We start from the raw sequence: 23,681 nt of genomic DNA, 5'->3' as shown, positions 1-23,681 counted from the left end.
AGTCCAGCGAAGGGCAACCAAGATGATTGAGGGATTGGAGCATCTCCCTTATGAGGAAAGGCTGAGAGAGCTGGGACTCTTTAGCCTGGAGAACAGAAGGCTGAGAGGAGACTTCATTATTGCTTACAAGTATCTAAAGGGTAGGTTGAAGAAGGATGGAGCCAGACTCTTCTCGGTGGTTCCCAGTGACAGGACGAGGGGCAATGGGCACAAGTTGGAACATAGGAAGTTCTGTTCCAATACACGGAAAAACTTTTTTACAGTTAGGGTGACAGAGCACTGGAACAGGCTGCCCAGGGAAGTTGTGGAGTCTCCTTCTCTGGAGATTTTCAAGACCCGCCTAGATGCAGTCCTGAGTAATGTGCTCTAGGCAATCCTGCTTTAGCAGGGTAGTTGGACTAGATGATCTCTAGAGGTCCCTTCCAACTCTGAAAATTCTGTGATTCTGATTCTGTGATTCTGTGATCTGTGTGGTCTCTCTAGCCACCCTGTGTGGATATGACCATCTCTCTGTGGTATGTTCTCTACATATGCATCACTGAAGATGGTTAGTCAGAAGGCTCCATCTTGCAGAGGCTGAGGAAAGTCTATTTTCCAGTATAAAAATCACTATACAAAGCAGAATAGTTCTCTGTCATATGACAGCCACAGTATGATATCAGTAATAAATGGCAAACTAGTGATTGTGTATGACTAAACACAAAAATTTACAGCCACCTGTGACAGCTGACAATAACTAACACTGGCTCCAGCTCTGCAGAAGTTCAAATATCATAAGGTAAGATGCCAAGAACCAAAACTAAATATTAAGTTAGTATCCTGCCTATCACTCAGCTTCTGTGAGGGAACCTTACATGTATTTCAGAGACTGTAATACATACTGAGCAACACACACAGAGAAATCTGTTCCCTTCCCTTATACAATTACCTTGATACCCCTTGAGAATACTCAGCAGCTCTTTCTTGTTGGGATCACTTTCTTTGCACACACTGTCTCCCTCTTGCACACTCCCCCGCCCCTTGCACTCTTCTTCCCACTCTCTCTCTGTCAGTTGCTCTCTCCCTTGCACTCTTCCACTCCCACCCCTTCCTTGCTCTCTCTCCCTCCTGCTGTCTCTCCCCCCTCCTTCACATGCACCCTCTCACCCCTGCCCTCCCCAGCTCCCACAGGCTTGTTGACTTGCTCTCTCCTGCCTGTACCCTTGTTTTCTTGCATTCTTGCTCTCTCACCCAACACCCACTTTAATGAGACACAGCCTTATGCCTGCCTTAATATTTGAGAGCTGCTGAACTAAACTGCCCCCTACAATCTGTTTTCCTACAATTCCAGCACTGCTTGTTGAAACAGAAGCTATCACTGAAACAAAGTTATACCAGCACAGAATCCCAAGACCTCTACGGCCGTTACTATTCCTTGAAAGTGAAGTTTTGACCTGCATTTAAGATGACTTAGTTTTATTCTGGTCTTAACACACTAAAAATGCAACTCCAGAAAGGATATGTACATACTGATGTGTCCACACATGTTGCTGATGCATGGCACTGCATAGCCACTTTTTTTGGGATGATACTTAATGGACTCCTAGAAGCTACAGAAATCTCCATATCTATATGACAGGTGATTAGCAAGAACTTCAGAGTATTTACCTGCAGTCTGTTATCTTATTTCTTTCACAAACAAGGAAATAAATAAAAAATTACAACACACTTAAAGAAGTGAAAAAACAAGCACAGCATATCAAAGATGGATACCTCATTCATGCTGTCCCACAAGTCATCACTCTGAGCAGATCCATAGTTGTGATTACGCAAGTATACCTCAATGCCAGCTTGGAAAACATCCTTAGTTAGATACTGCTTCAGCATCAAAAGAAGTGAAGCCCCCTTTAGGGAGAACAAAAAAGAAAAGGAATTGGCAAATTAAAGTTATAGAACTTGCTGAAGCATATGCATATTACAGCTTTTTCATAGTACAAGAATAACTCAGAAGCTGGCAGATCTTATTCCAAACTATATCTTTTGAATAAGTAACTTAACACTCAGTTGCCTTCAAAAAATATTTTTTTAATATTTCATAAATTCCAAATACAGTTACAAAAAAGGAAAATATGGCTTGAAATTTTTTCCTAGCTGCTTTGGAAAAAATATTTTTTAATATTTCAAAGACTCAAAATATTGTTGCAAAACAGGCTAATAGAGCTTGACATTTTTTCCAACTAATATAATCTCAAAATATTGGCTTCCTACTGATAAGTCTCTGCTGGCTGCCAATATTTCATTAGCAATACTCTTCTGGTACAGAACTGCACTTGTAAGACAGTGCTTAGCAGTCATATGACCTAAAGTTACATCAAAAGCCTAAAAACATGTGAAAAAGATGAGATATACTTAGTAGGGTGAAGGCTGCCTGGTTAATCTAATTATTCATGAAACAGCAAGAATACCCCTCACTATAGTTTTAATAATATGGTCATAATTTCCTCTCCTGCATGCATCCATACTTAAACTATAGCTCTACTACTTTCTTACTGTTATACTGTTCCAAACACTCTGTTGTTGCAGGTGGATTGTTTTCCCACCCTTGAGTGATAAGTTTACTGATAGTCTGCAAAACAACCAGGCTAAAAATAGTTTTGTACAATAATTCCTATTCCAGACAGTAAAATGTAGAGGTCACCTACTAGTCTGTGTCAGTTGGTAGTATAGTAAACCAAAGAAAGTTACACAATTCAGTAACAAACCACCCTTAGCTCTTTAGGCACCACATTGCAGGTGTCTTCCCCCTCAAATTACCAAGAGTGTTAGCTAACATATAGAGCGAAGGGTGGTAGAAAACAAAGACTGCATTCATGAATGAGGAGCTATGCAATGAAAGCCTCTGAAACATAGAAAGCAGCCATGAAAAACCTGTTTGTGACAATGCAAGGCCAAAACTTCTTTTGGTTAGCTCCCAGACTCAAAGGTGTAGGTTGCTACATTTCTATTCAGAAGGTGCACATACTTATTAGTAGCAATAAAGTAATTCTCCAAATATAACACTTTATTAAATGACTGAAACTCCATCCCAAACACTTATGGAGTATTTCCATTACAATTACTTAAAGTTTTGATCAGGCAAAGAGTGACAGAATTGTTATCTCTGAAGTTAGTTGCCTCCAGACATGATCATGCACGATGCATAGCTTCCAGGAGCTCACCAAAAAGGTGAGCTTGAGATTACTTGAGATACCAACACTGAAGCACGAAACAACACCTATACCCTTTGATATACAGTGTAGGGAAAGAAATCAAATCCATTTCACAACCAAGGGAAGCTAAAAATCACATTTGTCTGTTCCTGTAGTTCAGAAAAGAGAGACCAAAATAAACAGAAGCATATCACTATTGTAGGCCCATTTGGCATCTCAGACTACTGAAGGATGCCAGACAACACATGTTGACCAACCGAGACTTGCAAAAAGAAATCAGAGGAGACCAATAAAGACAGCCGTGGAAACTGCATTCCACTGAGCAGAGGAAGATGTAGTATTTGACTATTTTCTAGTAAGCACTAGCTGTCCCCATGGTTTCGTATTAGATGAAAATACAAGCATACACAGGTAGTGGAGGAAAAAAATAACAGCTAATTCAAATGATCTAAAAGGCTTTCCTCCAATACTATCAAAATCATGGGATACAGTATCTAAAATCTGAGACAATGTGAGTAAAAATTTGGGAAATACAGATATTTGCTTTCTCATGCATTTTCAAGTGAGGAACTGTGAATTGTTAAAAACATAAACCCCACACACAACCCTCAATAGATGATACTAGAAAAAATCAAGTTACAGACAAGCAGGATATGTAGTGAAATAATTTTACCTTCTAGATGCAAGACTCCAGCTCAGGAAGTCTCTAAAATACTGTTTTTTAAAAGCAGACAAAGTATAAAAAGGAGTGATTGCTTTAATAAGTGCCTTAGTGTTACTCTTCTAAGCACTTGTTACAGTCTGCTATTAGAAGATTATGTGTCTTAACTGGATATTTTGTTTTACCTACTGGATCCCCTCTGACATCTTCATGAGTATTTTTCTGTACGCTGAAGCATGCACCAAGCAGAAGGATGTTAAGTAAGGACACAAACACACATACATTATCTTTTCCTAATTAAAAGCTATGCAGACACTCAGAAACACTCCTGAGAGATCCTGCAATGTTTGTACTAGGTGTAAATTACTCCCAAACAATTGTCAGTACATGCCTACTTACTCATGACTCCACATGCATGTTTTCAATAGCTAATATATCACTTTCCAAATATTTCCAAATATTTGGAAAGTTACCTTGATATAAGAAAGTGCATCAAACATTTCTTCAATTTGCTCTGAAGACTGAACAGCAGAAGAGACTGGATGTGAAGAATTCAAGGAATCCTTCGTCATAGCCTTGAAAATTAAATTAAGGAAATCTTCATCCTAGAAGCAAAACATTTATAAGTGTTCATAAGAAGCTAGAACATAAATGGTAAGCGGAACAGTAAAAGTTGATTTGCTCTTCCATTGGTCTAACATGCCAATGCTTGCCTTCCTGCCAATGGAGGCAGCAAAAGAATTATTAGAGTAGCATTTATAAAATCTCCTTTTTCCCTGCCACATTTTAGCAGTGGAATCTCAGTCTTGAGTTTGCGTCATTATCCAGACCCTTAAGCTCCTGTCTCAGAGAAATGCATCATTGTCACTAGAGAAAACAAATGTACCTACTAAGTAAGTACGTGCCTAATTTCAGATTTGGCTCACCAATGTTTTCAGTTCATTTACAGCAAGTAAGAAATACAACAACATGGCTTCTTTAGTATGCTTTAAGCATGAAGTCTATGGAAATAACTCACTACAGTGATGTTTGTGTGAATGTAAACACTACCTTATCCTAGTACCAAAGTCTCTTCCTTCTTTTCTTCTAGAATGAAGATGTTTGAATTTAATACGTTGTTACCAGAACAAGACAACCCCAAACACTGAAAAAAAGCTGATTGTACTGGTATTTGTCCATTTCATTTCATCAAGGCTTGAGCAAACAATCCTCTACACAGTTTCCCTATACAGTAGAGAGTTAAAAAAAAAAAAAGGTAGGACCTGTGTACGATACAATAAAAGTAACCTTTAAAGTTTAAAATTTCAAAGCTATTCTTGAATGAAGAAGTTCTGTGTGATTTATTTTTTTTTTACCAAAACACATTTTGGCACCACCAAGTGGTGAAACGAGATGTTGGTGAAGGGACCTTTTCAGGCACCTTTCAGAATGAAGTATTTAAGTGTTGCATGTGTTAAACATTAAACTACTTTTGTGTCCCCGCACCACATATGCACCCACCAAGCAGAATGGCTATACAAACATACTTTCAGTGGCTATCAAACTCAACAACCAAGCTAGGCCACATGAAAAAACTTTTTAAACATCCAGCTCCAAGTAAGAATTCTACTGAACAAAGTTAGCAATCCAAGTTTCTTAATGCAGTAACTAGGGTGAACTTAGAACCCAAAACTCACACTAAGTCAGAATGCTGAGAAGAACACAATCCAGCAAGCAGGAAACAGTCAGTACGCATTAGGTTTTTAATCCCATGACTAATGCCAACCACATAAACACTCCTGGAAGCTGGTTCCAGAGCCCAGGTATTTCCTCTCCTAGGAGATACCTTTACCCAGAATGCAAAATTAGTCTCTCCATTGCCCCCTCCATTTAGTTCCACCAATCTCTGTTTCTCTGCCTGCATTCAGTGACAGGGATGCTTTACAGCACTAGCTGGTATCCCTTCCTTGGAGAGGAAAGATCAAATTTGAATCCTTCATGTTTTCCAGAGTCTGAAAAGCTAGGTCACTTAGTACCTCAGTGAGTTTTTAAATGATCCTTAAGTTATTATATCAAAAAGATTCAGCCATATGTATAAACCTGTGGAAGCAATGCGTTGTACTATTAGTGTAACTCAATGCTACCAGAATCTATGGGGTGGTACCATATGATACTTTTATACCAGGTCCCCTGATTTGTGAATTCCAAACAGATTCAGACACCAGTAAGTACCACAATGCTGGAAAGACAGAAGTTACTCCAGGCATATTTAGTAACCTAAAGCTCTGGTACTTCCTAAGTCTACTAGAAAAGTAGAGGCAGACAAACTTGGTCAACAACATGCCTGGACTGTATAAAGACTTTAATTTGATAAATAGACTTTTTAACACCTGCTGTTTTGCACAGAATGTTTTAACTTACACAAACACAAAGACTGAATGTAGACTACCACCAAAACAAAATAAAAAAGCCAAACCACAAAACCAATGTACCCTCCCCAAAGCCCCCCCAAAATCTCTTCCAATATAATGGAAGTGCCAAAGCAGAGGAGATATAGTATAATCTCAATGGTGCCCAAAGTGAATTTCAATAAAAGTTTGTAAGTATCAGTCCTTTATGGCCAGCATTAAAAAACAGATCATAGCAAAGGTACAGTAAGTGTAGTTAGAGAAAGTACTTACTGAATGTAATTCTGGAAAAATCTCCTCCATGGCAAAGTACTCCATTAAAGTGGCAAATCCCTCATTCAGCCAGAGATCGTTCCACCATTCCATAGTTACTAGATTGCCAAACCACTATGAAAGACCAAAAACGTTATTCTTTTTCAAAAATAAAATCAAATAAGTGCAATAACACTCCATCCATCTTCAGCTTTAACTTGTGGTAAAATCGAGTTCAGTCAAAACCATGGTAATGCTTTTGCATGAACTGCTCCCTAAGTGTGTCATGACAGTTGCACTCTGCCTGTTGTACTGCAGAAAATACACCTGCAGGTATCCTGAATAGATACAATGCACAGTGAGGGCAGGGGTGAATTTAAAGATGGAACTGCATTTAAAAAAAAAAAAAAAAAGAACCCACCACATTTAAACAATGACCTCTCCAATCTAGTACCTGATGGGCAAGCTCATGTGCTATCACTGCAGTTATTAACTTTTTATCCATTGCTGAAGAAGTATTACTGTCAAACAAGAGTGTTGTTTCTCGGAAGGTGATCAAGCCCCAGTTTTCCATTGCACCAGACTGAAAATCAGGAATTGCTACCAGATCTGGAAAAGATTTGAAAGAAGCTTCTGAAACTGCTAGTTAAAGCAATTCTGTATTTCAAGTCTACCTTTTCTATTATATAATCCCTAAACCTCTCATTATTTAAATCCTGCAGTGTGGACATGTGCTTACAGCTAAAGCATACAAGCCCCATAGATTTATAACCATGCTTCCCTAGTGGTACTCTTACACAAACAACTTAAAGCACTACACAGACACTGCCTATAGACCTTGCATGCTCACAAGTAACAAGGAAATGAGGCTGCCCCTACTGAAAGTAGTCTTAGAAGACTGCATTTCATTATCTTTCCAGTCAAACTAACACATGCAGAGAAATCAGGCTGCATATTTTGCACTGGTGAACACGGTTCACAGATTGAGAATTCTGTATCTCTATAGCAAGGCACATCATGTTAAATTTACACCAAATTATTTCCTTGATGTTATGTACAAGTATAAGCAATCCGGTGTCAAAAGCTCACAAAAATTTTGCACCTTGGCAATCACTTAATACTCATACTCAGTCAAACATTTAATGATTTTTTTTCAGTAATTTTGGGGGAACCTTATTTCGTGGGTGTTTTATGCTTTTTTTTTTTAAGCACACCTTTTCAAAATGAAAGTTCCCCTGCATTTCTCAGAATTGATAAGGGCTTCTTCTGTTTAAAAAAGTTCAAAGAACTTACCTAATTTTTCAAGAGGGTAGTTCATTAAAAAGTATTTTTGATAAAATTCCAGAAGTTTCACTGCTGTGTTTAGGGCATACCCAACCTGGTTTACATGCTGTGGTATGGCATAGACAGATACCTAGTCCAAACAGAGAAGAGATTTTGAAATGTACAGCTACAAACGTTTTAGAAGTAAAAAAAAGGAGCTGGCAAAAGTTCCTCAAACAGAGAGGACATTGTTTTGGTAGTACGTACATAAGTTACAAACACTAGTTATGATGCTGTCAATAAAGAGTTAATTTTTTTGCTGGAGCTTATTCACTAGTCAAAATACAGACAGACTATCCAATTGACCAATGTATATACAGGAACAATTCAAGGCTAATACCTTAAAGGAAGGTATTCCAGAAGGGTCTACATGAACAGAAATTGACCTATTTCCTTTTTCACTCCCTGATGAGTTATTAAGTGACCCTCCCTGCATACCTTGATTAATCTATAAGTTTAGGCTATCAGTGTGATAACATGAGTATCACTTGCAAGACATTCTCTCAAGAAAATAATAATTGGCATGAAGGTCATCCATTTCCGCATCTAAGGAACAGCCATATTAGATACGATTCTAGAAGCATTCATAAAAACTGAGAGGTTACAGTCTCTGTCTAGTCACGTTGAAGTGGCTGTATCAAGAAAATAACTTTAATTAGGTGACAGGTTGATCCAGGTTTAGGACACCCTTTCATACACAAACACAAAATACGTTGAGACTAATTTTCCTGTTCTATTTTAAAAAAAAAAAAAGTGCCTCTTACTATGCTACAAATCAGTAAAAAAAATGACGTTTCAAGTAGATGGATAGGGTGACCTTTTAATTTTTGAGTTTGAACCAAGCACATACAAGTAAGGATCTATCTTGTCTAGTGTTCCTGAAGTACAGCAGTATTATCAGTCGCAAATTCTAAGTTCAAAGAGAAAACATAAAAGCCCCCTAGGATCTTCCGGGATTTAGAAAAGTCTCATTGCATTATGAACACAAAGCAACTTTACTTCAACTAGAAGTTATCTTATAACATTCATGACAATAAACTTATTCTCTGTGAACTGGTTAGCTCAAAGTTTTTGAATCTCCCAGCCACAAATTGCTGGAAGCATTCTGAGAACATGTTTTGTGGAAAACATCATTATATGTTTCCTTCTTACAGTCTCCCTTGGCTTACTAGACACTGTTGGCAACAGCCCATTAGCTAGACTCTTATGATTTGTCTCTTTAAGCTGGCAAGTACTCTTATACCTTACTAGATGCCTTGTGTTTCATGCCTTCTAAAGGCCTGCTGGACTTCCCTGGGTAGGCCAAATCTTGCTTGGTCATCAGAATGAAGGAGAAGCACAGTTACGAACCACTTCAGCACTCAGCCTTGTCTTCTCCGACATGCCTCTGCCATAAAACACTTCTGAAGTACTGACAATCTACGCAAGTTAGTCTCACTATTATGAACAAAGCAAAGCACACCACGTAGATACTTGTTTCAGGCCCTCTGCAAACACGAAACATTTAGTATACTGATCAGTTTTCTGCCTGGTAAAGAACTGGCTACATGGTTTTACCAGAATTCAGTTCAAATACAGACCTGAACAGTAGCCACAAGGGGGGAAAAAAAAAGGATTTAGTAGTATAACTTTTCAGGTTAGACCAAACAGTCTGTCCTATTCAGCTATAATTAGAAATACTTGCTCAAGTCAGAATCAAAGTTTATTGACCAGCATCTTTACTTGTGTGTACTGGATTAAAGAGAGGGCTGCTTCTGCAGTGCTACTAGCACTACTACCTCTGGCTCTCTCTAGGTAGGTACTGGCACTTCCAACATTTCACCACAAAGGGGCAGTTCCTGCTAGAGAGTCATGAAAATCATTGCTTACATGAAATTCCTGCACCTCCTAAAATTAGATTAAGCAGCATCTCCTAATATGACCATGCTTTTTCTTTAGTTACTTTAATGGCACAGACTGTAGGCACTGCACACTGACCCTGCAGACCATATCACCACAATGGACAAAGATCAAACAGGACCAACGAATTTTTGGAACCTTTGGAATAACAAAAACCCCGCAATGAAAGAATTGTATTCAAGTGACTAAATGCAGACTTAAAGTTAGTCTAAACTTGCTTTACTGCAGGGCATGTTTTTTTTTTAGGTAGATTATCTTTGCAGGTATAGAACATATTTGCAGCACTGCTTGAAATAGTATGTAGACTTCCCTGGGAACTGTACTGTTTCTGTAAATCATCTGAAAAACTCTTGGTTTGCATGACAATACTCCCTTACAGATGAATCATTAAACTAAAAGTTTAAAGCTTCCAGCTCTGAAAGCTCTTCAGAATTTTAGATTTTGTACATTTCCATTGTTAACAACACCTGGTGCTGAGTCCCTTGGTGTAAAAGTCTTCTCCAACTGCTCAAAGCCCTGAAGTGATTCCAACCTATAGCATATGGCTTTTGTCCTCTACCTATAATGAGTATAATAAAGCCAAATAAATAAATAAATTTAAAAGAGACCAAGTTTGCTTCTTGTTTTGGGGATTTTTTTGTTTTGTTTTGGTTGGTTTGGGAGGGGTGAAGGAGAACTTAAAGTGGAAAAAAACATACCAGACTCCCATTAGTTTCCCTAGTGATGTTTTCCAAGTCTGCAACAACAAAGGCTACTAGGTAGGTGCTCATCTTCAAACTCACAAAAAACTCATCTTGAACAATTCCATCTGTCACAGGAGTAGTGGCTTTCTGCAGGAGAAAGGAAAACGTCATTATTGATGCAGACAAAAGAACACTAAGACATGCAAGGAATCAATGTTAAATCAAAGAATTACTTCATGCTAGGAACATTCTATAAGCAAACCTGCAAAATATCTTTATATTTTGATTACGTTTCAGTGGCATATATGATACTCACAAACTACTCATGATGTAACAAAACTTAAGGAGACATGGAACATTTAAGCCTATATACCCAAGGAAGCTTTTATTATGCAGTATTACCAGACAATTGCATTGCTGGAGAAACCGTTAAACCACCAGTATAATCCAAAGTCAACATAAAGCCTAGCATTAATTCAAGAGAGCTTTACGCCAAATCAGAGACACAGCTCAGCATAGCCTACTAAAAATATTGGTATTGCATGAGTTAAACACCGGTCTCGTCACAGAAGCCTCTTCAAAACTTGGTAACCAGACATACTAATTATTTTAGAACAACAGAACAAAAAATCCCTCACACACCCTCTTACAAATGAAAAGATATTACCTTTAAAAAAGTGAAGAAAACCTAAGGTTTCAGTTCGTTCAAAGCAAAAGTACACACAGCTTAAACACGCTCTGCCAAAAGTAACTGTTTGCTCAGTCTTCTGAAGTAAGATAACATGGTGTATCTAAAATTACTTTTACTGCAGAAGTTTTTCTTAATATTAGTCCTGGAAAAGCATGCTGTATGCTTAAAAGTACTTTTCTGTATAGTCCTTCACAAATGTACATTACATAAATGATAAAGCAAAATGTTTAAAACCACTGTAGTGCAGAATAGTAAAGGTCTGGAGACAGGGATGGCAGTTCCTGTGCCTTCTGAAGCTTCATAAATAAGTTTGTTTCCAGAAACCACAATCATTTAAAAAACAACAATAATCTTAATTTTAGACAAGATTATTTCAAACCAAACAATGATTTAACATTTAACTGCCACTGAAAATTTAACGTCAGTCTTAAAGAGGAACAGATTTTTAAGCCTGAAGATATAGTCAATATAATCGAGTCTGACCACTGCATATGAACAGAATGGCATTGTTGAATTCCTTCAGCAAATTAATAAATTTCTGCCTTTACTACAGCTTCATTTTCACAAAGAGGTGACACACTGTGGCTGCAGATAAACCTGCAATAACTGCATAACTGATTCAAAAATCAGTTATCCTCATTTAAAAACAAACAAACAAACAAAACCACAAAACAAAACACCACAAGCCCAAAACACGCACAGTTTATTTCTAGCCTTAATGCGTGACAGCCACTATATATTGCCACATTAGTGATGTACATACTAGTTGGGAAGGCCTGCTTCTGAGACCTCTTGCTCATGTACGTTTTTATAAAAAACATGAAGTTCACATTTAACTTTCACATCTATAAACTAAAAAGTCTCTCCATTCAGCACAGCTTGTTACCAAAACCTGCAGTTATTACAGAAGAATCTGTATCACTTTTTTTCCAAATAGGGATTTGTTTAAGTGTTTATTTTCAGAAGCAAGCCTGTCCTAGTAACGATTTCACCAATGCAATATAAGTCTATACAACATGATCCTCATTCAATTTTCACATTTCCTTCTTTATGTGTACAAGAATCAACTCACTAGCCTGTACTTATTGTATTGGGAGCCCATACTACCTAACAGAATACCTTATCCAGGCTAAGTCTAAAATGTAAGAATTCAACATGTGCTAGAGCACTTGTGAGATCAGGGAAAAAAACATGAAATAAATCATAAAAACATGCCAACTAAAAGAAGCTCTGCATATAAAAATGGGTACCATTACAAGAGAACTCCCTGATACAAGAAATGCTGTTGAGGTAGCATACTATTTCAGAGAAACTCATGCCTAATTTCTTTATTTGTACAGTCACAAAAATAAGGATTTATTGTAATGCAAATTATCTTGACAAACTATAAAACCCAAAGGAACCACTTCTGAACCCATTAACAGACTGCATGTCTGGATCTCATACAACAACAAAAGAGGAATTACACAGTATCAAATTATCAGGGCATAAATTTGAGGGACAAAATGAAAGAAAATAATATTGTTTGCAGTATAAACACAAATATCTTGGAGATATTATCCATTAGCAAAACCATCAATTCACTTGGTTGGTATTTTCTTATACCTTCTTGATAAATTCTATTTAAACCTGATCTGTTCTTTTCACACAAGAACTCGCATTTGATCCCCAGCCCTAAACATACTATTTCATTGCTTTTAATATCTTTTTTTTTTAATATATATTATCTTTGTTTTACTTCTGGAAGCTTTCTCAAATCTTTATCCATCATACAGATGTTGTAACAGCCAAGTTTCAAAACAGAGATGGAACCAACAGAAGAAAATGCAGATGAAATTTTCGATATGCTCTTCAACACATACATGCTCAGTAAATGTTACAAAGAGACAAAAAGCGGATGAACAGGTAGTTCAATGAAAAGGGTCTGATACTAAGAACAATTGCAGCAAGACAGAGAAGGTCGGTTAAAAAGCAGAGAATCAGATGACAGAAAAGCCTAACAAGATGTGAAGGAAGGAGAATTCTCAGCCTGAAGGAAGCACAGGACTTCTGGCAATGACAGTATGCAAGGCAGAAGAGGAAGAGGCAGATCTGAAGGTAATTCAAATGGTATGACAAGCATTAGTGGGAATCAAGACACCATAAAGAGAGGCATGATATAATTTAAAGGGGAACTAATGATGCAGGAGTGGCACAAGTCATTGGAAGAACAATTCTATGTAGATAAAGATGGGTAGGGAAAAGACGGTTTTTCTATGCAGTACAGGAACAGCCAAACAGTATATATCTGATGTGATCAATAGGGAAAATTCATAACACCAATATTAAGATGATATAAATTTGCAATACCAACCCATTTTTCACTGCAAGTAGAATAGGTACATGGTCACATCTCCCAAATGTTGATTGTTCAAATGGCTCCTACCTCCTTGAAAAATGAGCAATGCAATGAATGCTACTCTGAAGCAAGAAAGGCTAGAAACTTAAATGTAAATGGGTCCTGAAGTAAGGAGGAAGAAAGAGATGCATTAATGACCATACAGTAAGGCAGATCATCAGAATATCTTCTCCATGTGGACGATTCCTCATCATGCACACTCATCAAGTACACAACATTAGTAACCACAGACAGCACCAAAGGAGCTGCCGGATGCTTTGTGACAGCACTCATAGTTGAGCAGGAACAGATGGGATGGGGACCAGCTTCTTCCTAAGCACAGAACGCCACAGGCACATGTTTTGAAGAACTGCCAATGCAAGGCAGAAGTTATGGGAGGATGCAAGACTAAGGCAAGTAACAACCTGTCTTTTCTAGATTTAATTCACATGTCCTGAGGTGTGACAGTCAGCTATTTCCAGACTAATTAGAGGAAGGTTCCCTGGCAACAAATAATAAATCACAAGAAATACATGGTTGCCCTTTCAGGCACGTTGGTTGGACCAGTTAAGTCACAATTCTTGACAACACAGAGCTTGAGCTCCAAGTAGCTTCCCTGCAGATTCTCTCAGGAAGGCCGAAAAGCCTGCTCATATCTAATGACACACTGTTCACTTTATCAAGTCATTCACTTGCATAGTTCACAGGAAGGCACAATCTGAAATCTCAGTCTTGCTCAATGCCATAAACACATGCAGCAGTTTGCCAGATGACTACTTCCTGTCCATGCAAAGTTGCATAAACACCTTGCACAAAAGACATGAAATCTGAGTGAAAACACCAGAAAAAGTAAGGAAGGTGATGGAGGGGCTAGATTAAATGACTCAACAAAGCATTTACTGAAGAAGACAGCTTGGAGGTGCTGCACAACCATATATGCTAGGAAAAAAACAATGGAGGTAGATATGCACGCTTGCTACAGTGAGGGCTCTTGCTTATTTTTCTGAGAAGTTTATTCCCACAATGGGCATTAGAATCATAGATCAAACAGAATATCCTTTCTCATCTTCTTTATAATGATGTCATCAGAGATAAGCAAGAGAATATACAGAATATACCAGGATTAGGGTAGCAGTAAGCATTCTGTGGTAGTGTGGTGCAATAGAAGAGCTGAAAACAAAAATACTCTTGGTCTTTCAGAGAACACATCAGCATCTTTCAAACTACCCATAATCTGTGGAAGGTGCACCGAAGAATAGGACAGACTTCTAGCAACTATGTGCAATTAGCTCAGCAATGTCTGCTGCATGCATACAGCAATGGTAAACCATAGTTTACTTTTTGTACATGAAGAACTATGGAAGCTCCGGAAAGCTCCCTTAGCCACTTGTCCAACTCCTAGCAGAGGAAAGTGACTGAACACCCTTTCTTGTTTACATAAAACAGGAGAATTGTCCAGCAAAGTCTGTTTCTTTTTTCAATGATGAAAAGAGCGGCAAATAGAGTGCTCTTAGTCCTGGACGTAAACTAAAGTGCTGCAATCCTGTTAAAGTAATGGTTGAGAATCACCGTAAATCCAGGAATGTAAACATTCATGTACCGTGAAAAAGACATTTCACAAGTTTGCAGTTTTCAAAACCCGGGTAGCTACATCAGCATGTGAGCTTTTGACAGCCTTCTGAAACCCAAACTGCATGGTGTACACGTGTGTCCCACCAACACCAAAGGTGTAAATTTTTTCATCACTGGTTAGATCAAAGTCAATATTAATGAATTTCTGTTGGGTGATAAATGGTGATGATATTTTGATGAGACAGGACCTAGTTCAGACACTGACTACGTAATTCTAGTCTTGCTGGTCTGTCTAAATGAATTAGGCTTCTATAAAGGTATCTCCAAAGGCTTAATGGCATAAAACATCACCATAAAATTCAGATATGTTCTTACAAGATTTTGCCTGAAATGATCTAGCTGAAGGAATTTCAGATCCCTCATTCATATTCTGGGGTTGACTCTGTATTCATCCTCTACTTCCCCTCCTTTAGTCTCCAAAGCACATCCTTCAAGATCAGGCTTATCTTTCACAGAGAATGCTGCTAGTCACAAAAATTACTGATAAAGATATTCCAGTATTCTGCACATGTGTAGTATCAGCAAACATACAAAACTCAAAAGCAAATCTTAAGGGCTCTTGAGACTGATGTAGCCAACACCAAAACTCCTGCAAAATAACTATTCCTTTAAATTCAACAGGAATCCCTCCCATAGCTATTCAACTGTCCCTACAATAACAACCTACACTGTGCAATGAATTTCACAGTATTTTTCTCTACAAAGTTACTTAGTTCAAGTTTTTGATGACAAGAAAGTTGTTTTATTATAAAGTCATACAGTTTATAACTTACCCACTCAAGTCAATCCCCAGACACTAATGCAACAAAAACACAATGCGAAGCACTTAAACCGATTACATATGCAGCAGCTTTACTTAAATTCCTCTACAAAAGCAGGTACCTTTGGCATATTTGACAGAGTGGAAAGTTTCTCATCTCTTTCGATCTTGATTAAAAAAGTAGCTTTAAACGCTGGTTCATCAAAGCATGGAAAAGCAGACCTTGCAGCCAGAGGTTCAAACTGAGTTGCTGCAAACCACCTAATGGGAAGAGTAGAGAAGAGCAAATTAAGAATTATGAAAAGGATAAATGTCAGTTTATTTATGACAGAACAGCCATTTTCCCTCCAAATCTTGCAACAGCTTGTTATCGGAGAAGATTTCTGAATGGTAGATGACAGGGTTAGTCCAGTCAGAATAAATGTTTTTTAAAAACCCCAAAAATTTATTTATTTGAGGACCAATCTGCTTAGCTGTTTTTTGCTATCTTAGCAAAGAACACACCTGGAATAACACAATTACAGAACTATCACCCAGATATAAGCCAGCCAGTTTCCAGAAAGAGGGAACAAAAAGGAGACTGAAAAATTAAATTACTGAGCATTCCCACTAAATTAAAAGTTTTGCAACCTCAGCAGCAGATGGGACTACAAGGAAGCTTCTTCATCTAATTGTCATGCTTCCTCCTCCAGATGCTCCCATGGTTCATTTAATTGTATGCCTGCTCCCTTTTGCTGGCTATTAGATGGATTCTGTGCAAGCTCATATACTGTCTTGTCTAATCCAACAGCTAGTCATACCACAAGAGAACTTCTCAAACGTTTAAATTCCTTCTCCAGTATTTTGATTCTAACTAGCTGCAGAAATTACACCTTTTCCTAGAGAGCATCTCTGACTTGTATTCTGCTCCTGCAAGACAATCCTGGGAGCTCAACAGTAAGTTTGCAAATTTAGGTCTTATATTTACTGGAGCTAAACAGTGGAGAGAACAGTGGTTCACATTACTTTTTTCTTTTGTTTGTGGTTTTGTGGTGTTTTTTTTTTTAAACCTACTGCTGAGCTACCCACAACTTTTGGGGGGCTTTCTTTTCTTCTGCACCATGACTCCAACGTTTTTCGACCTACAACTTTTCTGAGGCGGCACACTGCTGACAATTCATAAGATTCATCTCCATGCCTGCTTTCAGCTTCTTACTATTCTCTTCCCCCTCCCCAACAATCTTGAAGCTGGTGCAGGAAGTTTCTTTTTCTTTTTTTTTTTCTTTCACCCCAAGGTTTTGCAGAAGAAAAACAAACAACAAAGAACCATTCTGAAAAAAAATAGAAATAAGGCCCAACTTTTTTATATAAATATATATATACACACAACTGACAACTGTGTTATTTTGCCATTTGATAATTTCAATGTTTTTGTGGCACTATAAAAAATCTTCAAAATAAAATAAAACTAAACTAGAAGAAAAGACATGTTCTTGCAAAAGCAGCTTGATACCTTGAGTTTTATACAGGAAATGCAATAACAATACAGGTTGTCAAAGTAGCCTGCATTTGTAAAACCACTGACATTAAGCAGAGACAAAGGCCCTGGAAAAAGAAGAGGCAGACAAGGTAATGGAAATTATGACATCAGCAAAGAGTTATCTGAAAAGGATTTACTGAAAAACATACAAGCTAAAGCATGTGCTACATCCTGTTCTTGCAAAAAAGCAGGCAGCACTGGACTGAAAGGGGACGAAAACTCAAGAACTTACTGACAGATCACCTTTTTCCTCTGTGAACACTTAAACATTCTCTTTCTACTACAGTAAATACAAGGAGAAAACAAAACTTCAGCTACATCAGAATAGGAAAAACATGGAAATTCAAAAAGAGGCTAATCATTCAAGCAATTTTTGCCTTGTACACTTACTGTATTTTTACTCCTACTTACTTCATGGTAATCAACGTCTTTAATGTTTGTGATAAGCTACTTTGCTGTATTTAATTTCACCTTGAGGTTATGTTCTTCTGATGCAATCTACACCCTTTGTGACTCTTTATTACCCAACACATCCCTCAACAGAGACAACTTGTGGTATTTTTGTTACAATGACGGAATTCTGAAGCCTATCAGCAGTTTCTCAAGTGGCAACAGATTCTCTCTAATGATCATGCATACACTATAACATTTTAGTATATGCTCAGGAACAGCCTTTTCATAAGAGGCTTATCAACAGCACTTCAACTGGGGGATCTGAACAGCCATCTACATTTGCACCTTACTAAAACACACCCACCTTCACCAGAGAGGCAGACAAACTGAAACAGATCAGCAATCCTTTAACCCAAATTTATTTCTTAAAATTCTTGATTTCTTAAAGCAAGCCCCTTTGACTACCTTACATAAGGACCAACACCAACTCATGGGAGTAAAGAGGAGAGAGTTCCTGCCTTATCTCAGTTGTTCACCAATTTAAAAACCCACTTAATGTTCCACAGTTCATTGGAATACACCATGTTTTGCATATATTTGAAAACTGTGAGTACACTTTAGAAAAACAAATGAGTTTTGGTTTAAACATCTGTTGTTAATGCTTAGAGGCCTGCTGAATCTGCAACAAAATATTCTGGGTTTTTGTTTAGAGAATAAATAGAAATACGTTTTTCTTAGGTTACGCAGCTTCCTAACACTTTATGAAATCATCTTTATGCTCAATATCTTGTTTTGTTTATTTTTTTTAGATGAGCTACCATTGAGGGACCTAAATAATTCAAACATTAGCAGTGTACAGTTATCATATTTCACTGCAGAGAGAAAAATTATGACTATGGTTGCCACACTTCTGTTTTATTCTTCAAGGAGTCTCTCTGAGATATGTTGCAACAGCTGATGAAGGTTCTTGTCTTAAGCAACTGAAAAACACCATCTCAGCACGATCCTCTTCCCAGGGAATATTTTCAAGTCTATATTGCCAATTTGTAAAAGGTTGGGTTAGTGCTGTCAATTGTAAGTTCTGCCTTCCCCTTTCAGGAAACAAAATCTACCTACTAATATTTTGGAAATTTCCATACAAGATCTCTGTTCTTGCAATGATTTGTTGATTTGTAACATTGATAACACTATTTTTCTTGCTTTTTCCTTCACATCCCATTTAACTTTTTTTTTTTTTAATCTTTAGATCTTAGCACTTCTTAGCACAAGCTGGTAAGTGTTTTATGTCTTTACTCTATTTAGCAGTTGTTTTGTGGACCCTTGTGAGAGACAGAACGCAGGAATTGTTTTGCTTCAGCCATTTTGTGTGTTGACGGCATGGGCAGGGTTATGACCTGCTCTTTAGAACAGCCATTTTGTGTGTCAACAGCACAAGAGAAAAACAACTCCTTAAAAGGAGAACTAGCTTAAGATAGGCTAACGGGTCATGAAAGAATGTGCACCCTGAAGTACCTGACCAATGGGAAAAGGGGACAGGACCTAACTACTAGAAATTCTGTAACTAGGTGTGCTCTTTTTGAGAGGCATCCAACTCAGCTGACTTGCTAATTTTGATCCAGAATAAACTTTAATCTTTGCTTTGAAGACTTTGTCCTCTCTACATTTTTATCCGTGAGTGTTTCTCACAATTTGGGGTCTTGTCTGGGATCAGCACCCCTGTTTTTGCGGGATGAGGCAGTGAGGATGGAGGGGCATGCCCTGCTGATTTTAGCAGTCTCCAACTTACTGCCTTGTTTTGTGGAGGGCAGCGGGTCCTATCTGGATGGAGGACTCTCAAAGCAAAGTGGGGAGAAAGGAAAAGTTGGTAAGGTGACAAAATTGAATTACATGTGGCAGCTGACAATTTCTGCGCACAGAACCCAGGTAAGAACATTGAGTGTTAAGTATTACTTGGGCGGCTGGGAAAGTCTGGGTAAGAAAATTGGTTGTTAAGTATTACCTGGGCTGGAGAGTGGGACTGAAAGTGTGTGAATGAGATGCAGGATGATCTGAGTGTGGAGCTCTTATAACTGTGATTCCGTTTCTCTGCAAGGAGACTGGCTGGTGAAGGGACGAAGTGAAAGGGTTCCAGGTGAGTGGAGTCCCACGGGAGACCTGTGAAGTGAGCGTGGAGCCCTTGTAACTGCAATTTTGCTTTTCCACGAGGAGAGGAAACCCTAACAGCTTCTCTGTGAGGATAAAGACCAGTAAAGGGGTGCTAAGTGAGCGGGATCTGCGCAGGTAATAGCGTCTCCGTGAGGAGAGAGACCAGTAAAGCGGTACTACATGGGTAGGATCTGTGGTTAGGGACCAGTAAGGGGCTGCCATGTCTGCAGGGGCTTCTCCGTGAGGAGAGAGAGACTGGTAAAGCACCGCCAAGTGAGCAGGTACTGTGCAGTTCGGCTTCTCTGTGAGGAGAGGCACCGGTAAAGGGGCGCTACATAGGTGGGATCCGCGGTTAAGGACCAGTAAAGCGGTGCCACGTGGGTGGGATTTGCGCAGTTTGGTTTCTCCGTGAGGAGAGGGACCACTAAAGGGGCGCCACGTGGGTGGGATCTGAGGTTAGGGACCAGTAAAAGGTGCCACGTGAGCGGGATTATTGCTTCTCTGTGAGGAGAGGGACTGGTGAAAGGGTGCCACGTGAGCGGGTTCCCCCGATAGGAACTGGTACCACGTGAGTGAGATCTGCGCAGGTAACGGTTTCTAAAGGGGCGCCACGTGGGTGGGATCTGCGCAGTTCGGTTTCTCTGTAAAGAGAGGGACTGGTAAAGGGGCATCACATGGGCGTGGGCTGTGCTGCTCTGCGAGAAGGAGCACCAGGGGGCAGAGTGAAAGGGTTCTAGGTGAACAGAGTCACGTGGGAAACTGAAATAATGGGAAATAGGCCTAGCAAAAGGGATTGGAGGATCTGGGTTAGAGCACTTCACCAGACAGTCATTTAGGGGTGATGCTTGGGAACTGGGGGCAGGGTTGCGCCCAGGGAAAAGATAAGAAAACCAGTTTTGAACAAGAAGAGGGATCTGAGGATCCTGGTTTGAGCATTCCACCTGACAGTCCTTTAGGGGTGATACTGGGGAATTGGGGGCAGGATTGCACCCAGGGAAAGGATAAGAAAAAGATGATACAATATTGTATGTTTGAATGGGTTAAAGAACCCATTAGATCTGACCCATTATATTGGCCAAAAATTGGGTTGACAGAATACTGGCTTTGTCAGGCTCTGAATTTATATGTGAATAATAAAGAGCCTGCGAGTCAAGAAGAGTGTGAATATGCTTTATGCTGGAGAGGGTTGCACCCTCTATTAATAGCAAAAGGTTTTGAGGAAAAGAAGGAAAGAAGAAAGGAAGAAAAATGGGAGCCTTTAGATTATTTACCACCTCCATATAACCCCAGGGCTGAGCCCCAGGAAAATGGGGAGGAAGGAGAAGATAGCATAGAAGAAGGGGAGGGACCTGTACAACTATCTGCCCCTGTATTTGACGAATTACGAAGACCCCGGGTCACAGAGCTGGAACAGATAAAAAAAGATGTCCAGAGTTTCCCTTTACCCCCTTCTAAAAGGGAATCCAGGGGAAACATGTTCCTGTTAAGAGAAGTGCCTATGCCAGGAATTCCAGGAGGTGTGGGGTTTGTGAATGTACCTCTAACCAGTACTGAGGTTAGGGAATTTAAAAAGGAAATGAAAAAGTTGTTGGAAGATCTTTTAGGTTTGTCAGAACAACTTGATCAGTTTTTGGGCCCCAATCTTTATACTTGGGATGAAATGCAGTTTATTTTAGGAGCCCTGTTTATGCCAGAGGGAAGACAAATGATTTGAGCTGCTGGGATTAGAATCTGGGACAGGGAAAATCCTCCTGATGTGCAGAGAGGAATTCGGGGGAGCAGAAATTCCCCACAGCAAGGCCTATTTGGGACCAGAACAATGTTGAAGGGAGAAATAGTATGTTTGATTTTCGAAGATCATCAGGGGGATAAGGGAGGCTGCTCCAAAGGGACAGAATTTTGATAAGGCATTTGAGAGTAAACAACAGAAGGATGAACCCCCTACAGATTGGTTGGAAAGATTGAGGAAAAACATGCAACAGTACTCAGGAATAGATCCTGGGAGTGATGCAGGGCGAAAGCTACTGAAAGCCAATTTTGTTACAAAGGCCTGACCTGATATAAAGAAAAAGTTGGAGGATGGGCATGACCGGATTTTAAGTGATTTGTTGCTGGAGGCCCAAAAGGTGTATGTTAGAACAGATGATGAGAAACAACAAGCTAAAGCCAAATTGATGGTGGCTACAGTGGAGCAGGTGATGAAGCGGCAACCGGAGAAAGGGAAGGAAAATGAGAGGTTACCAAGCTGTGGGAAGGTAGGGGGGGCACCTATGGACCCAGCAAGGGCGAAGAGAGATCCCACCCAGGTGGCAAGTTGGCCCCAAGAGACGCTTTTATGGTGGAAGGGAGGGACATTTCAGAAGGGAATGTCCAAAGAGACAGAAGGAGGAATATGTTTTTTTAGTAGATTCAGGTACTGAGAGGTCAAGTATAATACAAACCCCACAAGGGTATGAGACAGGGAGACTTACAACTAAAGTGACTGGAGTAAAAGGGGAAGGGTTCTCAGTCCCTGTTGGTGAACAAGTAATGATTCAGGGGAATAACGAAGAAGTTATGGCCAACTTGGTAGTGACACCAGAGGCGGGAGTGAACCTATTGGGGAGAGATTTACAAATTCCATTAGGGATTGGAGTAGTTCCAAAGGATAATAAAATGGTGGTACAGCCATTTAAATTAACGGTGAAGGATGCAAAAGAGATTGGCTCAGTGGTTTGGGTAGCGGATGGCAATAGAGGGGGGCTAATATACCCCCTTTTAGAGTAGAATTAAAAAAAGAAAGTCAACCTGCATGTGTGAAGCAATACCCTATATCTTTGGAAGGGAGGAAAGGGCTTCAACCTGTGATTGAGGGATTGTTAAAACTGTCTTTTAGAACCTTTTAGAATCATGCATGTCCCCCAACAATACACCTATTTTGCCAGTAAGAAAATCAGATGGGGGTTGGAGGTTAGTACAGGATTTGAGGGAGCTGAACAAGATTGTTCAGACGCATCACCCAGTCGTGCCCAATCCTTATACATTAAGCAAAATACCTCACAATCAAGAGCATGGTAGACCTCAAAGATGCCTTTTGGACCTGCCCTTTAGCAGTGGAAAGTTGAGATATGTTTGCTTTTGAGTGGGATGACCCTGTAACAGGAAGAAAGCAACTGTTCCGTTGGACTGCTTTACCACAAGGATTTACAGAATCACCCAATCTTTTCGGACAAGTATTGGAACAAATTCTTGAGCAGATTATCTTTTCACCAGGGATCCAACTGCTTCAGTATGTGGACGATTTGTTAATATCTGGTAAAAATGAAATGGAAGTTCGGTCTGCCACCATTAAGTTATTAAACTTTTTAGGAGAAAAGGGGTTCCGGGTATCAAAAACTAAGTTGCAGTTTGTAGAGAAAGAAGTAAAGTATTTGAGACATTTGATCAGCAAAGGGAAGAGAAGAATAAACCCGGAACGAATTTCTGGTATTGTAGCAGTTACTCTCCCGAAGAGTAAGAAAGAAATAAGGAAGTTCTTAGGTCTTCTTGGATACTGTAGGCTATGGATTGAAAGTTTTAGCCAATGTGTTAAATTTTCATATGAGAAATTGCAAGAGGAGACAGAGAAGCCTGAATGGACACAAAAGGAGCAGCAGCAATTTGAACAACTGAAAGAAAAACTAATACAGGCACCTGTGCTGTCTCTTACCTCCTTGGAAAAACCATTCCACCTGTATGTAAATGTTGAGAATGGTATAGCTTATGCGGTGTTGGCCCAAATATGGGGGGGGG

The 23,681-nt window shown here is 39.2% G+C and overlaps 1 protein-coding gene across 1 annotated transcript in view; it reads right to left on the bottom strand.

Moving 5' to 3' along the window:
- The window catches only part of LNPEP (leucyl/cystinyl aminopeptidase), a 53,692-nt gene that overhangs the window by 13,664 nt on the left and 16,347 nt on the right, over nt 1–23,681 (bottom strand). The window contains exons 3-9 of the mRNA XM_009888515.1: nt 15,976–16,114; nt 10,409–10,540; nt 7,782–7,902; nt 6,943–7,097; nt 6,510–6,623; nt 4,323–4,454; nt 1,753–1,884 (exon numbers count right to left, since the gene is read on the bottom strand). Coding sequence (XP_009886817.1) covers nt 1,753–1,884; nt 4,323–4,454; nt 6,510–6,623; nt 6,943–7,097; nt 7,782–7,902; nt 10,409–10,540; nt 15,976–16,114 — 925 coding nt within the window. The remainder of the gene's footprint in view (nt 1–1,752; nt 1,885–4,322; nt 4,455–6,509; nt 6,624–6,942; nt 7,098–7,781; nt 7,903–10,408; nt 10,541–15,975; nt 16,115–23,681) is intronic.

Source organism: Charadrius vociferus, unplaced genomic scaffold (assembly GCF_000708025.1).
Source record: "Charadrius vociferus isolate BGI_N301 unplaced genomic scaffold, ASM70802v2 scaffold177, whole genome shotgun sequence".
Lineage (NCBI taxonomy): Eukaryota > Metazoa > Chordata > Aves > Charadriiformes > Charadriidae > Charadrius > Charadrius vociferus.
The sequence above is the reverse complement of the archived record's forward strand: the minus strand, read 5'-3'. Positions and strand labels throughout refer to the sequence as shown.